Below are 17497 nucleotides of genomic sequence, written 5' to 3' on the forward strand. Positions count from 1 at the left end.
TAGTGCATACCCCTACCTCCTCCCCTTCTCCCATGAGAAACCAGCAGCTCCCTCATGTACATTAACCCACACTGACACATGAAGTCACTGCAGGCCTAAATGCATTCTCTTCCACTGAGGCTAGACAAGGTGGCTCAATTAGGAGAACAGGTTCCACAGGTAGGCAACAGTCGGGGACAGTCCCTGCTACAGTTGTTGGGGAACCTGCATGAAGACCAAGCTGCACATCTGTTATATATGTGTAGGCAGAGTCTAGATTCCAGCCAGACTTGCTCTCTGATTGGTGGTTCAGTCTCTGGAAGCCACTAAGGTTTTAGATCAGTTAACTCTGTTGATTTTCTTATACAGGCCCTATCCTCTCTGGGTCTCTCAATACTCCCCACAACTTTTCCACAAAACACCCTGAGCTCCAAAGCTGGATGGAGCGTCTTAGAAGACAGCTCTACAAGGCTTCTATCTGCAAGCATAGCAGAGTATCATGAATAGTGTCAGGGATTGGTGCTTGCCCATGGGATGAGTCTCAACCTAGGTCAGACATTGGTTGGATATTTCCTCAGTCTCTTCTCTATCTCTGTTCCTGCACTTCTTGTAGGCAAAACAAATTTGAGATCGACTTTTTAAAGGGGGGGTTAGGTTGATGTATTTTTATGTGAATAGGTATTTTGCCTGCCTGTGTCTGTTAACCACATGCATGTACTACTTATGGAAGCCAGAAGAGGGCATCAGGTCCCTGTATAAGAGAATTTTTGTGAGCCAGGAAGAATTTTCTGGTATGGAAGCTTAGACCACTAAGATAGATAATGCTCTTAAGAGCCAAGGAATCTCTTCTGTTCGCTCATATACTTCCTAGTAAACAACTTCTTCAGACTCCAATTTGATAGACATTAATTCTAGAATATTGGAAAGCATACAGAAAAGTTATTAATCACCATTAATTGTTTCTTTTGAAAAGAATGAAGTTTTACAAATTTCAGCCTGACTTGTTATTTAATGCACATGAAATGACAACTTGACATTAAAAAATTATTATGTATTCCTGTCCCATATGTTCTGCTTTAGTGGAAATCTATGTATTCTAGGTTTAATGGAATTAAAAAACTATTTCACCAATACTTTAAATTTATTCTCCCACTCTAAATCTCATTCAATTTAGTTCTTTAATGAGTGTTGAACAAGGACATAAACTATAAATATTAATCTGCATTTTAACATCTTATTTATGGTTATCTAAAATCAGGGACTGGAGAAATGGTCCAGTGGTTAAGAGTGGTTGCTATGAATTCATGGGACCAGGGTTTGTATCCCAGCACTCATATAGAAAGCTGGATCTCACATGAATTGCTGGTTACTATATCCCCAAGTGATTAGACACATTTTTCTGGTACACTCAGCATACATACAGAAATATGTAACATTTGAAGCAAATATATATTAAACTGATCTATGAAATGAATGTGTCAGAAATGTTTAAGTCATGGTGCAGAAAAAAAAAATCCAGTAATTGCCAGTTGTTTTTCAACCACTAAGCACTATTCTGTGCTGTCCCCTTTACTGTGTATTTCAGGGTCACACTTCTATCAGTGACAATAGAAAAATTCAGGAAAAAAATTGCAGGGAGAAATTTCAAAACGTTTAAACTTTTCAACTTTAATTGTTGATCACATTTTAAATAAAATTCTGAGAAGACTAAATTCAGTTCATAAGGTTTTTCTTTTTCAGTAAATAATTTACATATTCGCTTTACATCTTGACTGCTGTCTCTGCCCCTGGACCACACTACACTACCCTCAGTCCTTTACAAAGTCCCTTTCCCCTCCCTTTCGCTTCTGAGAGACTGGATGTATCCTGGATATCCCCCCCCCCCCCCGACCCAGGCACATCAAGTTTTTGCAAGGCTAGGTGCATCCTTCCCTACTGAGGTGAGAGAAGGTAACCCAGTTGGGGGGACAGATTCCACAAAAAAAAAAGCTTTAGGGATAGATTTGCTCCAGTTATTGGGGACACCCACATGAAGATGGAGCTGAACAACTACTACATATGTGAGGGGAGGGGGATAGGTCTAGCCAGACTCTTTGGTTGGTAGTTCAATCTCTGAGAGCCCCGCAAGGGTCCAGATTAGTTGGCCTTGTTGGTCTTAATATAGGATTTCTACCCCATTCAGGATGCTCAATCCTCCCCCACACAAATAATCACAAGAGTGCCTGAGCTCCATCCAATTTTTGGCTGTGGGTCTCTGCATCCATCTCATTCAGATGCCAGATTAAGCCTCTCAGAGGTCAATTATGCTAGCTTCCTATCTGCAAGCATAACAGAGTATCATTAATAGTGTCAGGGATTGGTGCTTGCCCATGTGATAGGTCTCAAGTTGCACTGGGTATTCCTTGGCCATTCCCTTAGTCCCTGTTCCATCTTTGTCCTGGTATTTCTTGTAGATAGGACAATTTTTGGGTTGAAATATTTTGAGGGGAATGTGTCCCTATCATTTTAAGAACTCAATTGTGACTTCTTTGCTAATTATGTTGTATGGTATGCAGTAGATCATTATTTTCAGTGATGCATGATCAAGGAGAAGCTTCATAATGGCCAAATGAAAATAAGTGTCTTCAATATCATAATTATTCAATTAATCTCTTCTATAATAATACATAATATATGAGATAAAGAAGAGAAAAAAAAACACAGAAAACAAATGCTTTATCATTATATAGTACTTTATTTGAAATTCATCCATCATATGAAAATGAGTGGCTTGCATTCTTATTTGTGGACTACTTCTTTACATTTCTGACGCCTCCCTTGTGTTGGTGTCCACTAGACAGACAATAGTAGTATTTAAACAGTAGGCACACAACAGTACTGTTAACCATTAGCCAGACAGTAGCACTGATTAATCATTAACTGGATAGCAGAGAGTTAAACACTAGCCAGTGAGTAGGCATGGCTAACTTTCAGAAAGGGAGTGTCCCTTGCTAACCATCAGACAGGAAGTTGATATACAATGTTTACCCAGTTCCACTTCAGGGCAACAGAAGACTCAGGAAGTGCTTATCCAGGAGTGTGAGAGACAATGAGCTCCAAACAGCACTGTGTCAAACTAAACGATGGCCACTTCATTCCTGCCCTGGGCTTTGGCACCTATAAACCCAAGGAGGTAAGAATACAGGATTCTCAGTATCTCCAGGCTAGAGCTAATCTATGTACAAGAGAGCAGATAATTAGATTTGCCCTGCATCGGTGTCTGATTGTGTCCCTAACTGTTGACTTTTCTTATTAAATAGAGGTTACATCCACAGCTGTAATTGGTGGCTATGGGTAAGAGACTGAGCTGGTTCCATGGGAGGGTGCATGAGGATTCAGGCAAAAGAATGGGGTCTATATCCATGCTTGCTTTTTTTCTGGAGAAAAGATCCCTGCTCCTGGTCAGTCCATAGGGAGGCATGCTTACAGGGAACATAGGAAAAGCTAAACTCTAAAGACATTTTTCCCTGGTGGCGCTTAATAGTGTAGGGTATATTGAAGCTCTTGGGTAAATGCCTCAGTGGCACTGGGATACTTGCTATTACTCAGTCAGTGACTTCAGGGACAGGGAAAATGTTTGCTTATCTTCCCTGTTATTCTTGCTGTCAGCTAAGGAATCTGGGCTTGGCAAGATGTGGCTGTGTCCTTTTTGTTGTTTTTTGTTTTTGTTTTTGTTTTTCCTTGGATTTATTTTTCTGGCCTAGGCCTACTTGTGAGTTTACTGTTCCCATCCAGGGCCCCTCAGCTTTAAGAGAGAACTTGGCTGTGAGCTCCAGGCTTAAAGGGGCAGACCCATGACCTAACAATTCTGGGCACTATGCTTTTCCTGTATCCATGCTTCACAGATTGGTACAGGAGAAGAAAGTCACCAGATTCCCCAACAGCTGTCTTGGTTGCAGTGTGGGAGGGGACTTCTGTTTATGTCCACAATCTACAACACCAATTTTCTTTCCAAAAAGGCAAGGTATGAAATGAACATGGTAACTCAGGGTGGCTTCCTGTAGGTCAATGTTTCTCAATCTATGAGTTGGAACTCCTTTGGAGTTCCAAGAGTTTGCATATAAGATATCCTGGCCATCAGATATTTACATTATGATGCATAACAGTAGCATAATTACAGTATGAAGTAGCAACAAAATCATTTTATGGGTCACCACAACATGAGGCAATGAATTGAAGAGTTGCACCATTAGGAAGGTTGGGAACCAATGTCAGAGACTAATGCCTGAAACAAATATTTGCATATACATTGGTTTTGTTTCAGGGTAGCCATCAGTATCTCACAGTGAATGTTTACCAGAACTAAGTGAGATCTCCCATGTATAACTCTCAACTGTGGAAAACTTTCTGGAATTTTACAGTGCACCATTATGATGGGGAGAAGGAGGACCTAGTAAAGATAAATGTGAGTTACTGGTATTCTTTAGTGTATATTGGATTTAGAACATGGTTGTCCTCAGAATAAAAAACATCAAGTGGACTGTTTGTGAACCTGGAGGGCCTTTCTTGTTTTCTATTCCTCCTGATACCTTTTAAATGTGTGGCAAGGACCTCTTCCCTTGATGTCAAATGTGTCCATCTCCTTCCTGTTAGACTCCAGAGAAATCTGGAGATATACACAGGATTTGTTACTTTTGCAAAGTTGCACAATATCAGGAATAGGTCAAGGCCACTACTGGAGCCTCAGCTTTGATAACTCACATTGTCCTTGCTCTTGGATAAGTCAGGGCTGGTTTCCAAAAAAGGTGGTAGAAGCCAGAATTTTAGTCACTGTCTTTTATCGTGAAAAGATAACTGTAGAGATTCTTAGGACAATAAAAAAGCTACTCTCATTTACTTTTTCAACCCTTTGTAAGTGCTGTATGATTGTATGTGTCTTTGTGTGTTGTGAACAATGTCTGAGGAAGTAAGAGGTCAAAGCCGCCCTCCAATGCTCATGCTTCATCTGTGTGAACCCAGTGTCTCACTGAGTCTGTAGTGCTCAGGGGTGAGCTCCAGGGCTCACCTCGATGCTGCCTCCTCATGCACTGGGTCTGCATGCCATACTCTGCTTTACAAGAGAGCTGGGTTCCAAACTAAGATACCAAAGTTGTCTGCAAGGGTGTTACTGAGTGAGACATCTCCCTAGCCCACACCCTAATCCTTTAACAAAACCCCAGTCATATCGTTATTCAAATCTGGCAGCCAGGGCAATGATTTTAGATTTAATTCTAGCCATGTCTTTTTAAAACAAATAATCTTTGATTGAAGAGGCTGATACCCGAAATAAATAACCTCTAACATGATGTAGTTAAGGTACTTTAAATAAGGATATACTCTTACATTAGGTGTTTTTTCTGTCTGTATTTAGGTCTCTCAGAAAAAGAGAATGAATATGTAGAAAGACTAAAATAGGACAGTACTTTCTCTCCAAGTCCCTATTATTAACCTGGCCTTACTTGGTATCTGTGATCTTTGCATTTGCATCCTTTTGTAACAGTGTCTTAGCTGGGAGTAGAAGGAGTGTCTGTGTAATTGTTCTGTCCCAAGCAGACTTCCTTGTGTTCAGTTTGCTTAGTCATCCTACTACATACATTTAGTGTGACCTTCTAGCAGGCTACTGAAGGGTGAGCATCCATCTGTGCCAGTAAGTAACCAGGATTGCATGGGTATAGACAGGCTCTTGGGTGCAAATGTCTTGCTGTTAATTTTAAAAAGACCACAAGACAGCAATTTTGCCTCATTAGCTCGAACATGGGACAAAATATGGGCAAACATTGATTCTGTGAAGATACTTTTCTGTGGCAATTACAATATCTCTGGAGATTTCATTGGGTTTTATACAATAGGAAGTGGGAATGCAAGGATTGAGGTACTAGGCTCTTTCCTAACAACTGGTCTTAGGATGACTTTGAAAGACAAAAATCTTTGTGGTATAGAAATCTCCCATCTAGGCTCACTTTGAGCTAGTTCCCAGAACAGGCATCTCTAAATACCTCCTTTGGTTCCTTCCCTAGCTTCCTAAGAGTAAGTCACTGGAGGCTGCATGCCTAGCTCTAGATGTTGGGTACCGCCATATTGATACTGCTTATGCATACCAAGTAGAAGAGGAAATAGGACAGGCCATTCAAAGCAAGATTAAAGCTGGGGTTGTAAAGAGAGAAGACCTGTTCATCACTACAAAGGTATAGTATGCAAGTATACAAATTATTAAAAATAAAGTATGGCAGCAGAAATTATATTACTGAACCAGAAGTTGTTTAAAGATGTCAATTGAATTAATGGGTAAAGGATAATACAGTAAACTTTATATAAAAATAAGTTATTATTGGATATTATTTCATTAGTACGTATTTTCTTTCTTTAGTAATTATTATATTGGTTAATAAATGAGCTAACATTAACCTCAAAACTATAGCTCAGTTCTCTTTGTTAAGTAAGAGTAAAATAAACACTGAGTGAAGAGGGATTCTTATAACCTTCCTTCATGTACAAAACAATATTTCAGTATTAGATTAACTGACTATGCATATTTTGGGGATCAACTAGTCTAGCACAACTAACATTCTTCAACATCTCTAGCTTTGGTGCACTTGCTTTCGACCAGAGCTGGTCAAGCCTGCTTTGGAAAAATCACTGAAAAACCTTCAGCTGGATTATGTTGATCTCTACATCATGCATTACCCAGTGCCAATGAAGGTACGTGATTTGTATTCTCAAATGTACATATCTTTGCATAGGGGCATAGATATCATTTTTATGAATGGTTGAGATAAATTTCTACTATAATTTTATACAAAGTTAATTTATATATTACTAAGCTTCTGAGTAGGTCCCACAAAGTGTATTTTGGATTATGAAATGAGATGTCCAAGCAATGTCCAGAATCACAGATTAGAAGTAACTTCCAGGAAAACTTGTATTTACGCATCGTTTACATTGTATTACTTGATGTTTCCTTAGGTCTTGTCCCTGTTTTCTCTCTTGGCAGCAAAACTGGCCTTAAGACAGTTTCAGTTTCAAGGTCACTAACATTTTATAGTTTCTCATGATGTCTCGTTACTAAAAATCAGTCACTCGTTACTAAAAATCAGTCACAACTGGCCTTACATGCCTGTCTCTGGGCACGCATGTATTCATGTTCATTACTTATCGTGGGTCAGGAGTGATATAAATTCTTGTTTTAGGTCAAGGCTATGCAATGAAAGGGTTTCCCAATGAACATGAAGCATTTTTTTTCTAAAAGAAAAAGTAGACAAAATAATATAAGCCAACCAGGAGGCCTCATTTAGAATTTCAAAAATATTATTTGGGTATAGACATTATAAGCACATACACACACACACACATAAATATATATATATGCCATATTGATACTGCTTCTGCATATCGCATAGAAGAGGGATAGAACAGGCCATTCAAAGCAAGATTAAAGCTGGGGTTGTAAAAAGCGAAGACCTGTTCATCACTACAAAGGTATAGTATGCATTATTAAAATAAAGTATGGCAGCAGAAATTATATTACTGAATCAGAAGTTGTTTAAAGATGTCAATTGAATTAATGGGTAGAGGATATAAAGTAAACTCTATATAAAAATAAGTTAGTTATTGGATGTTATTTTATTAGTATGTATTTTCTTATATACACATATATATATACATATATATATATGTATATATATATATATATACACACACACACACACACACACATGAGTGTGTGTGTGTGTGTGTGTGTAACATCAAATAAAGAAAGAGAGGCCATGAGCTTGAGAAACATTCATGGAAAGTATTGGAGGGATGAAGGGAAAGAAGAGAAATGATTTAACTATATTATAATTTTAAAATTAAAATTATTATAAGAAAGAAAATATTTGATTATTCATAAAATTAATTCAAGTGAAATCAGCAGAGTAGGCTTCCAAAGATAATGTAATTCTACACACATATTAGTTTTTAAGCACAGTACTCAGAATGATGCCTCACTCACTAATGACTGCTTACTGTCTTATTTCCAAGATATCTTTAAAAAAACCAAACAAACATATTTTTGTTTACTGTGAGTGTTTTTTTTTTTTCTTGTATGTATGTTGGCTTCCTATGTGCATGCCTAGGGCATGTGAAAGCCAGAAGAGGGCATTGGGTCCCTCCCATAGGACTGGAATGACAGTTGTGGCCAAGTATGTATGTTCTGGAAATTGAATTCAGGTCCTCTGAAAGAACAGAAAGGGCTTAATCACTGAACTATCTCTCCAGCTCCTCCATGATAGTCTTAAACACATTTCTATAGAAAAGATACATGTGTTTTGAGGTTGTTTTAAGTTGTTTCTCTTCCAGTCAGGGGATAATGATTTTCCAGTAAATGAGCAAGGGAAATCTCTGTTGGACACTGTGGATTTCTGTGACACATGGGAGGTGAGTACGTTTAAAAACAACAGTAAAGCACACAGAGGAAGGGATAATCAGCTCATTTTCTCTTGGGTGTAGAAATTCATTTTTACTCATAGATATTTGCCGGAGTGGAAGGGGAGGGATATATTACTAAAATGTAAGAGGGATAAATGAAGGGCCCAGGACAAGGAGTCATATGGGTATTTTGCTACCTTATGTAGTAATATCCTTGATTTTTTACTGATGTTACAGAAATTCCTCTTTGGCCAATCTTTTGCTTTATTGTCATTCCTATCTTGACTTGTTTGGATTTAAATCCAGTGATCACCTGGGAGATTAACCCATCTAACCTTTAGTGCCTACAGTCAATTTATAGTCTGACAAGTGTTCTAGCCCTGAACAATATGTCTACTCTGGACAATTTTTCCTGTAATTGATGCATATTATGTTTATATCCATGGAGTCTCTTTTAAGTATGACCCTTTATTGCCTCTTTCTCATTACCAGAGGTTGGAGGAGTGTAAGGATGCAGGATTGGTCAAGTCCATTGGGGTGTCCAACTTTAACCACAGGCAGCTGGAGCGAATCCTCAATAAGCCAGGACTGAAGTACAAACCTGTCTGCAACCAGGTGAGGATCTGCATTCCCTCTCCATCTGTCAGTCTTTCCTCACTTCTGTACAACTGATGCCCATTTAGTTGCCCTCTGTACAAGTGATTTTCATCTTCTGTAAAAACGATTCAAAGAGCAACATCATTGTTTTAAAGACTCAGGGGATTCTAAATTTAAATTTGGACTCTTAGAGTATTGGTGAGAAGAGAGACATGCTACGGTGCCCAACTGATAAACCATGTGGAGATTTAGCGTTGTTCCATCAGGCAGAAGTGAGAGCAGGGAAAAGTGAACTTCTCCCTGAAATAAGAAGAATGAGTAGACATGGGATATTTTATTGAAAAAAAATGGGTGAAGACAAAAATTAGTCAGTGCCCAAGATTTGCCTAGATATATTCTTCTCTCCATCTTAATATAGTCCATCTTCAGAATCCCATTAAGCTTTGCAGCTGGCGTCTTTACCCAATTATCCCTCTAGCTCTCCATTGACTATATTTTTTGACACAAAAACTTGCCCAGTCAAATGTTATCAGAAGAATGCTCCCAAGTTAGTTCTTTTGTCCTTCAAGAAAAATTTGCAACAAATTGATCTTATTAATTCATGTGTGAAATTACATATATTTTATTGAATTTAAGCATTTTTATTCATCATAATATGAGTATTTGATAAAACCTGATATATTTTCATCATATTCTATGGTAGGTTGAATGTCATCTCTATTTGAACCAGAGTAAGCTACTGGATTACTGCGAATCAAAAGACATTGTTCTCGTTGCTTATGGTGCTCTGGGGACCCAGCGATATAAAGAATGGTAATAAGTTACAGAGAGTAAACCTGAAGGAAAACTGTCAATTAGCACCCCAACACTCAGCTCTCAGGGAGAGGGGGGATCTTTCTTTAGAAGAACCTGGTGAAGCAGTATCTTAATTTCTTTTCCTGCTAGTCTGATAAAACATTCTGACAGAAGCTAATTAAGGGTGAAAGTGCTTATTATAGGTCACAATTCAAGGACACAGACTAGAAAAGGAGCAAGTCAAGGTGTCAGGAGCTTGAAATGGGTGATCATTTCTCCTTATAATCAAGATGCAGACAATGATGAACACGAAAACTCAGATCACTTTCTCCCTTTATACAGCTGGGATTCCCTGCTCAGGGAAATGGTCCCATCCAAAATTGAAATGGGTCTTCTCACATCAATTTTCATAATAAGATAATCCCCAACAGGCATCTGAGAAACTCATCTGACAAGTTACTCTAGATTTTGTCCAGTTGAGATCCATACCCATCACACCTAGTCTAGAATGGGCCATCTAATGTGTTTTGAAGTACTGTAATATAACCAAAAGCTTGGCCTCATGAGCTCATTCCTACTTTCCTTCTAGGGTGGACCAGAACTCCCCAGTTCTCTTGAATGATCCAGTTCTTTGTGATGTGGCCAAAAAGAACAAGCGAAGTCCTGCCTTGATTGCACTTCGATACCTGTTTCAACGTGGGATTGTGCCCCTGGCCCAAAGTTTCAAAGAAAATGAGATGAGAGAGAATTTGCAGGTGATGAGCTTTGGTCCTTAGGGTTCTTATACAGCATCTTCCATATGCTTGCTTCCTTCAAATCTATCAGAATACATTTGAGATCAAGCTCATATCCCTAGGCATGTGAGTTTTCAAATGCATTGAGAAATGTTTTAAACTTACCATGACTTGACAGATTTAGTGTTGGAGATGATGTAAAATTTGGTTTGCATTGTCAGTCAAGTGCTGTCTGTCTGTCTGTATGTATATATGTATGCATCTGTTTGAGTATTAAAATATTTGAGTATGCAGGGGAATAATAGTAAAACCATAGAAATTTCTAGAATCAAAATTACTGAGTCTAGATCCCTCACTTCAGAAAATAAAGAATAAGTCCATGGAAAAGGGGTTCACAGCCCCTTCACATATCTTCAAGGAACCATTATACATATTTTCAGGATGATGAGGCCTCTCAAGCTCAGACGACTAATTGAACTTTTCCTCATTTCCATATAGGCTTTGTACTGACACTTTCCTAGGTTTTAATCCTCCTCTAAACCAAGACAATGAGAAACCTTTTATGACAAACACAGAGTTGATCCATCATTGAGTCTGTAAAGTTCAAATGTCCAGTGCAAGTTACACAGCAGACAAGATTCAAGGGAAAGAAATAGACACTACTTCTCTGGGTGAAGGTGATAAAACACTTCAACAGTGTGCAGACCAAGAACTGTGGGTTATAATCATTCTGTAATATTTACATTGTATCAATTGTGTTAATTACTATCTCAAAATTCAGATGTATATGCTGTATTATCTTCTTCCAAGTTTTTTCCTAATTTTTTATTATTTAAATGCATTTTATACATCAAACATATTAATAATATTATGTTGAGAATCAAATAATACCTAAAAATTTGTTCAACTTTTATATTCATATCCTTTCATACCCTAAAAATATCATTAATGAATATTCAATACTATCCATAACTGAAGATCTTATATCTAATGTTGAATATTAAATTGTTTCAAAACATACAAAATATTCTTTGGGAGTTAAACATAGTCAAAGAGCTTAAACTATCAAAAATGAATCATTGAGAAATGCATTCAAAAGCCCTTATGTGATACCACCTGATATAGTGAAAGAGTATTTAAAACACATTATATATCCGTGTACATTGTCTAACAATCAGTTTACTTAAAAAAGATTATCAGTGTTTCTAGGAGAGAAATTATTTTATCAGTACATATACTTTAAAATTTTCAAAATAGCAAATACTCTTTGAAGTTAAACATTAAGAAAATGCTAATTTCAAGCATGGTGAGAAAAATTATCAATAATATTTCCATGATATTTTTAGAACATGATTTGAATATTTTCAACTGTTAATATTCAACAAGCAGAGTAATTATTTTAAGATATATTTCGTCATTATGTCTACCTTTCCATTTCTGATACTGTCTATGCCTTCTGGCTAGGGGTTTTTCTATCTGGTCGATTTTCTCAAAAAACCAGCTCCTGGTTTTGTTTATTCTTTGTATAGTTCTTTTTATTTCAGTTTGGTTTGATTATTTCTTGCCATCTAATCCTCTTGGGTGTATTTGCTTCTTTTTGTTCTAGAGCTTTCATGTGTGCTTTCAAGCTGTTAGTGTAAGCTCTCTCCAGTTTCTTCTTGGAGGTACTCAGAGCTATGAGTTTTCCTCTTACCACTAACCTCTTACCTCTTACCATTGTGTCACATAAGATATGGTATGATGTTTCTTCATTTTCATTAAATTCTAAAAAGCCTTTAATTTCTTTCTTTACTTCTTCCATGACCAATCTATCATTGAGTAAAGCGTTGTTCAGCTTCCATGTGTGTAAATGCATTCCATTTTGTTTGTTTGTTTTTGTTTTTGTTTTTGTTGGTATTTAAGACCAGCCTTAGTCCGTGGTGATGAGATATGATGCATGGAATTATCTCAATCTTCTTGTATCTGTTGAGGCCTCTTTTGTGACCAATTATATGCTCAATTTTGGAGAAGGTACTGTGAGGTGCTGAGAAGAAGGTATATTCTTTTGCTTTAGGATGAAATGTTCTATTAAAAAAATTGTGAGATTAATTTGGTTTATAACTTCTGTTAGTTTCATTGTGTCTCTGTTTAGTTTCTGATTCCAAGATCAGTCCATTTCTGAGAGTGGGGTACTGAAGTCTCCCATGATTATTGTGTGGGATACAAGGTCCACTTTGAGCTTTAATAAAAGTATCTTTTATGAATCTGGCTACCCTTGCATTTGGACCATAGATGTTCAGAATTGAGAGTTCATCTTAGTAGGTCTTTCCTTTGATCAGTATGAAGTGTCCTTACTTATCTTTCTCAACTTTTGGTTGAGAGACGATTTTATTCTATATTAAAATGGCTACTCCATCTTGTTTCTTGGGACCATTTGCTTGGAAAGTTGTTTTCCAACCTTTTACTCTGAGGTAGTGTCTGTGTTTGTTACTGAGGTTGTTTCCTGTATGCAACAAAATTCTGGGTCCTGTTTACATATCCAGCCTGTTAGTCTCTGTCTTTTGGGGGAAATTGAGTCTATTGATGTTAAGAGATATTAAGGAAAAGTGATTGTACTTCCTGATGTTTTTGTTGTTAGAGGTTGAATTATGTTTGTTTGGCTCCCTTCTTTTGAATTTGTCTAAAGATCACTTTATTGCTTTTTTTTAGGGTATAGGTTTTTCCTTGTGTTGGTATTTTCCATCTACTATCCTTTGTAGGGCTGGATTTATGGAAAGATATTGTGTTAATTTGGCTTTTTTCATGGAATATCTTGGTTTCTCTGTCTATGGCAGGAGAGTTTTGCTGGGTGTAGTAGCCTGGGCTGGCATTTGTGTTCTCTTAGTGTCTGTATGGCATCTACCTAGGATCTTCTAGCTTTTATAGTCCCTAGTGAGAACTTTGGTGTAATTCTGATAGGTCTGCCTTTTTATGTTACTTGACCTTTTCCCCTTACAGCTTTTAATATCCTTTCTTTGTTTAGTGCATTTGGTGCTTTGATTATTATGTGACAGAAGGAATTTCTCTTCCATACTTATTATCCTTAGGTTTGGTCTTCTCCTTCTGTCCTGGATTTCCTGGATGTTTTGGGTTAGGAGCCTTTTGCATTTTGCATTTTCTTTCACTGTTGTGTCAATGTCTTCTATGGTATCTTCTGCACCTGAGATTCTCTCTTCTATCTCTTGTATTCTGTTGCTGATGCTTGTGACTGTGACTCCTGATCTCTTTCCTAGGTTTTCTATCACCAGGGTTGTCTCCCTTTGTGATTTCTTTATTGTTTCTATTTCCATTTTTAGATCTTGTATAGTTTTGTTTGTTTCCTTCACATTTTTGGTAGTGTTTTCCTATACTTTTTTAAGGGATTTTTATGTTTCCTCTTTAAGGACTTCTAGCTGTTTACCTGTGTTCTCCTATATTTCTTTAAGGGAGTTATTTATGTCCTTCTTAAAGTCCTCTATTATCATCCTGAGAAATGATTTGAGATCCAAATCTTGCTTTTATGGTGTATTTAGGACTTGCTGTGGTGGGAGAATTGGGTTCTGATGATGCCAAAGTAACCTTGGTTTCTGCTACTTATGTTCTTACACTTGCCTCCCACCATCTCTTGTGCTACCTTCCCTTGCTATATCTGACTGGAGCCTGTCCTTCCTGTGATCCTGGTTATGTCAGGACTCCTCAGAGTTCAGCTGTCTTTGTGATTCTATGATTCAAGGGTCGTGATATTCTGAGATCCTGGGTGTATTAGAGGTCATGTAGTCAAGCTCCCTCTGGAACCCTGAGATCCTGGTATAACCAAGCTCCTGGGATCTTGTGAAACATCAAAGGACCTAACCCTGTGTATATTTTTTGAGATGTAAGCATATATAGAAAATCATTTTAAAGTTAAAACATCTCAAATTTAAATAAGAATATCTTTGAAAGCCAGCTCTTTCATTCTACATGAGTTTGGATAAGTCTTAACTTGTATAACGTCGAAAAAGCATTCTTTACATTTTAATTATTTATTGATGAATCCCAGAAATCTAACTCCCCATACAAGACAATGATTTGTTTGAGGTATTTCAAACTTTATTCTAGGTTTCTTGGACAATGTGTATCACAGCTTGTTTATAAAGTCAGCATTTTTTCTTCACATGTGACCCTTGAGATTACCTATTATCTGTGGTATTATGCAATTTTAACATTTCTCAAAAGCAATTTCTTTCATTTTTACTTGTTATTGATTAACCATGAATATTTTGATAAACAATGGTCATCATTTTTAGGAATGCACTAATTACATTGCCTTTGAGATTTAATATGTGAGTCATTCAAATGCTAAAACCTTTGTGCTTTTCTGACAGGTTTTTGGATTTCAGTTGTCTCCTGAGGACATGAAAACACTAGATGGCCTGAACAAAAACTTTCGATACCTTCCAGCAGAGTTGTAAGTAATGTTGAGGAACACCTCGGCTCAATGTGCTCCAATTCAAGAGGTTTCTTTCCTCTTCCATTCATGTTGGTTCAGAAACTAAATGCCTATTTGGCTGCAACACGTTTTCCATGGAGATATTTAATATAATATTTGTTTCCAAATTTCTGAAATGTGAACATATCAGCACTAAACACAGAGAAAGTTTTGAAAGTCATATTCAAAAATAACAAGAGAACCTTTGAGAAAAAGTTTCAGAGCTTTAATAGCTACCCAAAGATCTTAATTACCCTTTATGCTCTTAGGGTTCCAAGTTTGATACTGGACATAGGTTTGTTGCAGAATATTTAATCATGCTGTGAACCCCATGATTGTGTTGTTTACTGGAAAACACCTACCTTTATTTAATTCAAGAGCTTTCTGCTTATTGTAAATAGGATTAAATAAAGTCAACCATAGTTCATGAGGCAGAACAAGCAACCAGTTGAGAAGGAGTCAGTCTGAGAGTCCAGGGTTCATTCCCCACATAAGGCACCAAATATTGTTTTTTTAACAATATCTCAATCCTTCAATTTTACTAATGAAGACTTGGGAGCCAGATGCTGTGGTGAAAGCCTGCTAGATCAGAGAGGCAGAGGAAGGATCCAGCTGACCTTTCTCCTTAACTGATGTCTCAAAAGGAAGTTTTCCTTTATGCTGTCTTTAAAAGATCCCTAAAACTGAATGTCCCTTGCTTCCACTTCCTGTGCATCTCTCTATCTGTCTTCCTGATTTCCTCTTACTCTCTATGTTTTTTCCCCTATGTTCACTTCCTGTCAGCTAGTTGCTTGCTCAGCCCCTTGACCTATGGTTGGTTTTATTTAATTCTCTTTACAATGACCAGAAAGTTCTTGGATTAATGGAGTGATAAAGGTGAGTGACATCCAAACTAGAAAAAGGTTTTTCCAGTAAACAACAAAATTGTGGGGTTCACAGTGAGATCAAGCATCCTGCAACATAAATTATAAATAATGACAAAGAATACACATATATGCACATATGTGCATATTAATCTCTTTCTATCATCTATCTAGCATTGTTTTTCTATCTATCATCTATCTTCTACCTATTCTTAGTAGAAGTAAATATGATAAAATTTAAGGGATTAGAAGATCTACAATATAAAATTGGTGCATATGTATATTAACATTATTAATATTTTTGTTACTATAGAGCAGAAATAAAGGCACAAGAAGAGTGTTACTCAATGACTGAATCACTGTTATAAATAATAAATCTCTTCCCAAATTTTAACAATAAACAATTTTTATCATTGCATATTTTAGATTTTATTTATATAGAGAGGTTTACAGATGTTTATTTATATAGAGAGGTTTACAAATGTTCCTTGGACATGGAAACCCGTCTTTTTTACTGACATTCTTTTTCTAACTCAATCTAATACAGTACGTTGTAGATGATAGAAGTGAGTAAATAATTAATGGAATACTAAGAGTTAAATGGAAGTGAAGGTGTTAAGTATCAATGTGCATAGTAAAATGTTTTTGTGTTGAACTAAAGATGACATAATGCTTTTCTCCTTTTATTGGAGACTAAAGTTGGAAAGGATTTTTGGTATTTCTTTCTTTCATTGATGCATAAAGGAAGTTAAGGGAGATGAATATTTATGAACACTAGTCTTTGGGTTTTCTGTTCTAGAAGAAGGGACATAATTGTTAAAAATTTATAAATGATATTTTAAAGACATTTCTTATAAAACATTGTAAATGACTGTAGGACTATCTCATTCTGCAACCAATCAGGGAATGAAACAATTAGCATTCACCTTGATGGTGGCTTCCTAGAAGTTACTGCTTTACATTGCATATACAGACAATACATCTCATGTTTGTTTTCATTTCCTATTTAGCCTTGTTGACCACCCAGAGTATCCATTTGTGGAGGAATATTAACATGGAGTATCTAATCATGACTTCTGCCTGATGTCCCTGTGTGTGGACAGTGATGCTGGTGATATGACCAAGATGCTGTTGAATGGACTTGTCATTTCTGATGAATCTTGGTTGTTTAGCAACTCACATTAAGCTGAAGCTTTAATTAATGATCTCAAAGAAATGGAATATAATTTTCATGATGCTTTGAAATAAATATGAATTTTTCTCTTCAAAAGATATTTTCTTTGTTTTTTGTTTTGTTTTGTTTTGTTTTTCTTGTGTTTCTTGCATCATTATGACACGAAAATAGCTTTGTTGGTAGTTGTAGGTGTTGTTTGGAAATAGTGATTTCCACTTTATAGATATTTCAGGATTCTGGTAAGTAGTGTTTTCAGCTCAGGTAATAGCTGATAGTCAGCCATTTACTCAAAGGGCCAGCAAATATCTTCAACAAAATTATAGAAGAAAACTTCCCCAACCTAAAGAAAGAGATTCCCATGAACATAGAAGAAGACTACAGAACTCCAAATAGTTTGGACCAGAAAAGAAAGTCCATGGACCAAATTCCAAATAGTTTGGACCAGAAAAGAATAACCATGTGCAGT

The 17497-nt window shown here is 36.8% G+C and overlaps 1 protein-coding gene across 2 annotated transcripts; it reads left to right on the top strand.

The window, feature by feature from the left end:
- Positions 1–2973: 2973 nt before the first annotated feature.
- LOC110288103 (aldo-keto reductase family 1 member C13) lies at positions 2974–17127 on the top strand. 2 transcript variants are annotated; one of them, XM_021154544.3, is made up of 10 exons: positions 2978–3151; positions 4283–4423; positions 6015–6182; positions 6580–6696; positions 8335–8412; positions 8896–9018; positions 9704–9813; positions 10385–10550; positions 14891–14973; positions 16868–17127. In XM_021154544.3, exons 2-10 carry the CDS (start codon positions 4337–4339, stop codon positions 16908–16910), a joined length of 975 nt encoding a protein of 324 aa, XP_021010203.1. In that variant the 5' UTR covers positions 2978–3151; positions 4283–4336; the 3' UTR covers positions 16911–17127. The 2 variants fall into 2 exon arrangements, with proteins under 2 accessions (XP_021010204.1, XP_021010203.1); XM_021154545.3 differs by lacking the exon at positions 4283–4423 and having other exon boundaries at positions 2974–3151.
- The last annotated feature ends 370 nt before the right edge of the window (positions 17128–17497 follow it).

Source organism: Mus caroli, unplaced genomic scaffold (genome assembly GCF_978045245.1).
Source record: "Mus caroli unplaced genomic scaffold, Mus_caroli_1 scaffold_15, whole genome shotgun sequence".
Classification (NCBI taxonomy): Eukaryota; Metazoa; Chordata; class Mammalia; order Rodentia; family Muridae; genus Mus; species Mus caroli.

What these genes read in the sequence shown, in the direction of transcription:
- LOC110288103 (XM_021154544.3), top strand. Translation starts at nt 4,337, where the DNA reads ATGTATAACTCTCAACTGTGGAAAACTTTCTGGAATTTTACAGTGCAC. An exon ending in ACCTGTTCATCACTACAAAG is followed by an intron (nt 6,183 to 6,579) that starts GTATAGTATGCA and finishes CAACATCTCTAG; the next exon opens with CTTTGGTGCACTTGCTTTCG. An exon ending in AGATGAGAGAGAATTTGCAG is followed by an intron (nt 10,551 to 14,890) that starts GTGATGAGCTTT and finishes CTTTTCTGACAG; the next exon opens with GTTTTTGGATTTCAGTTGTC.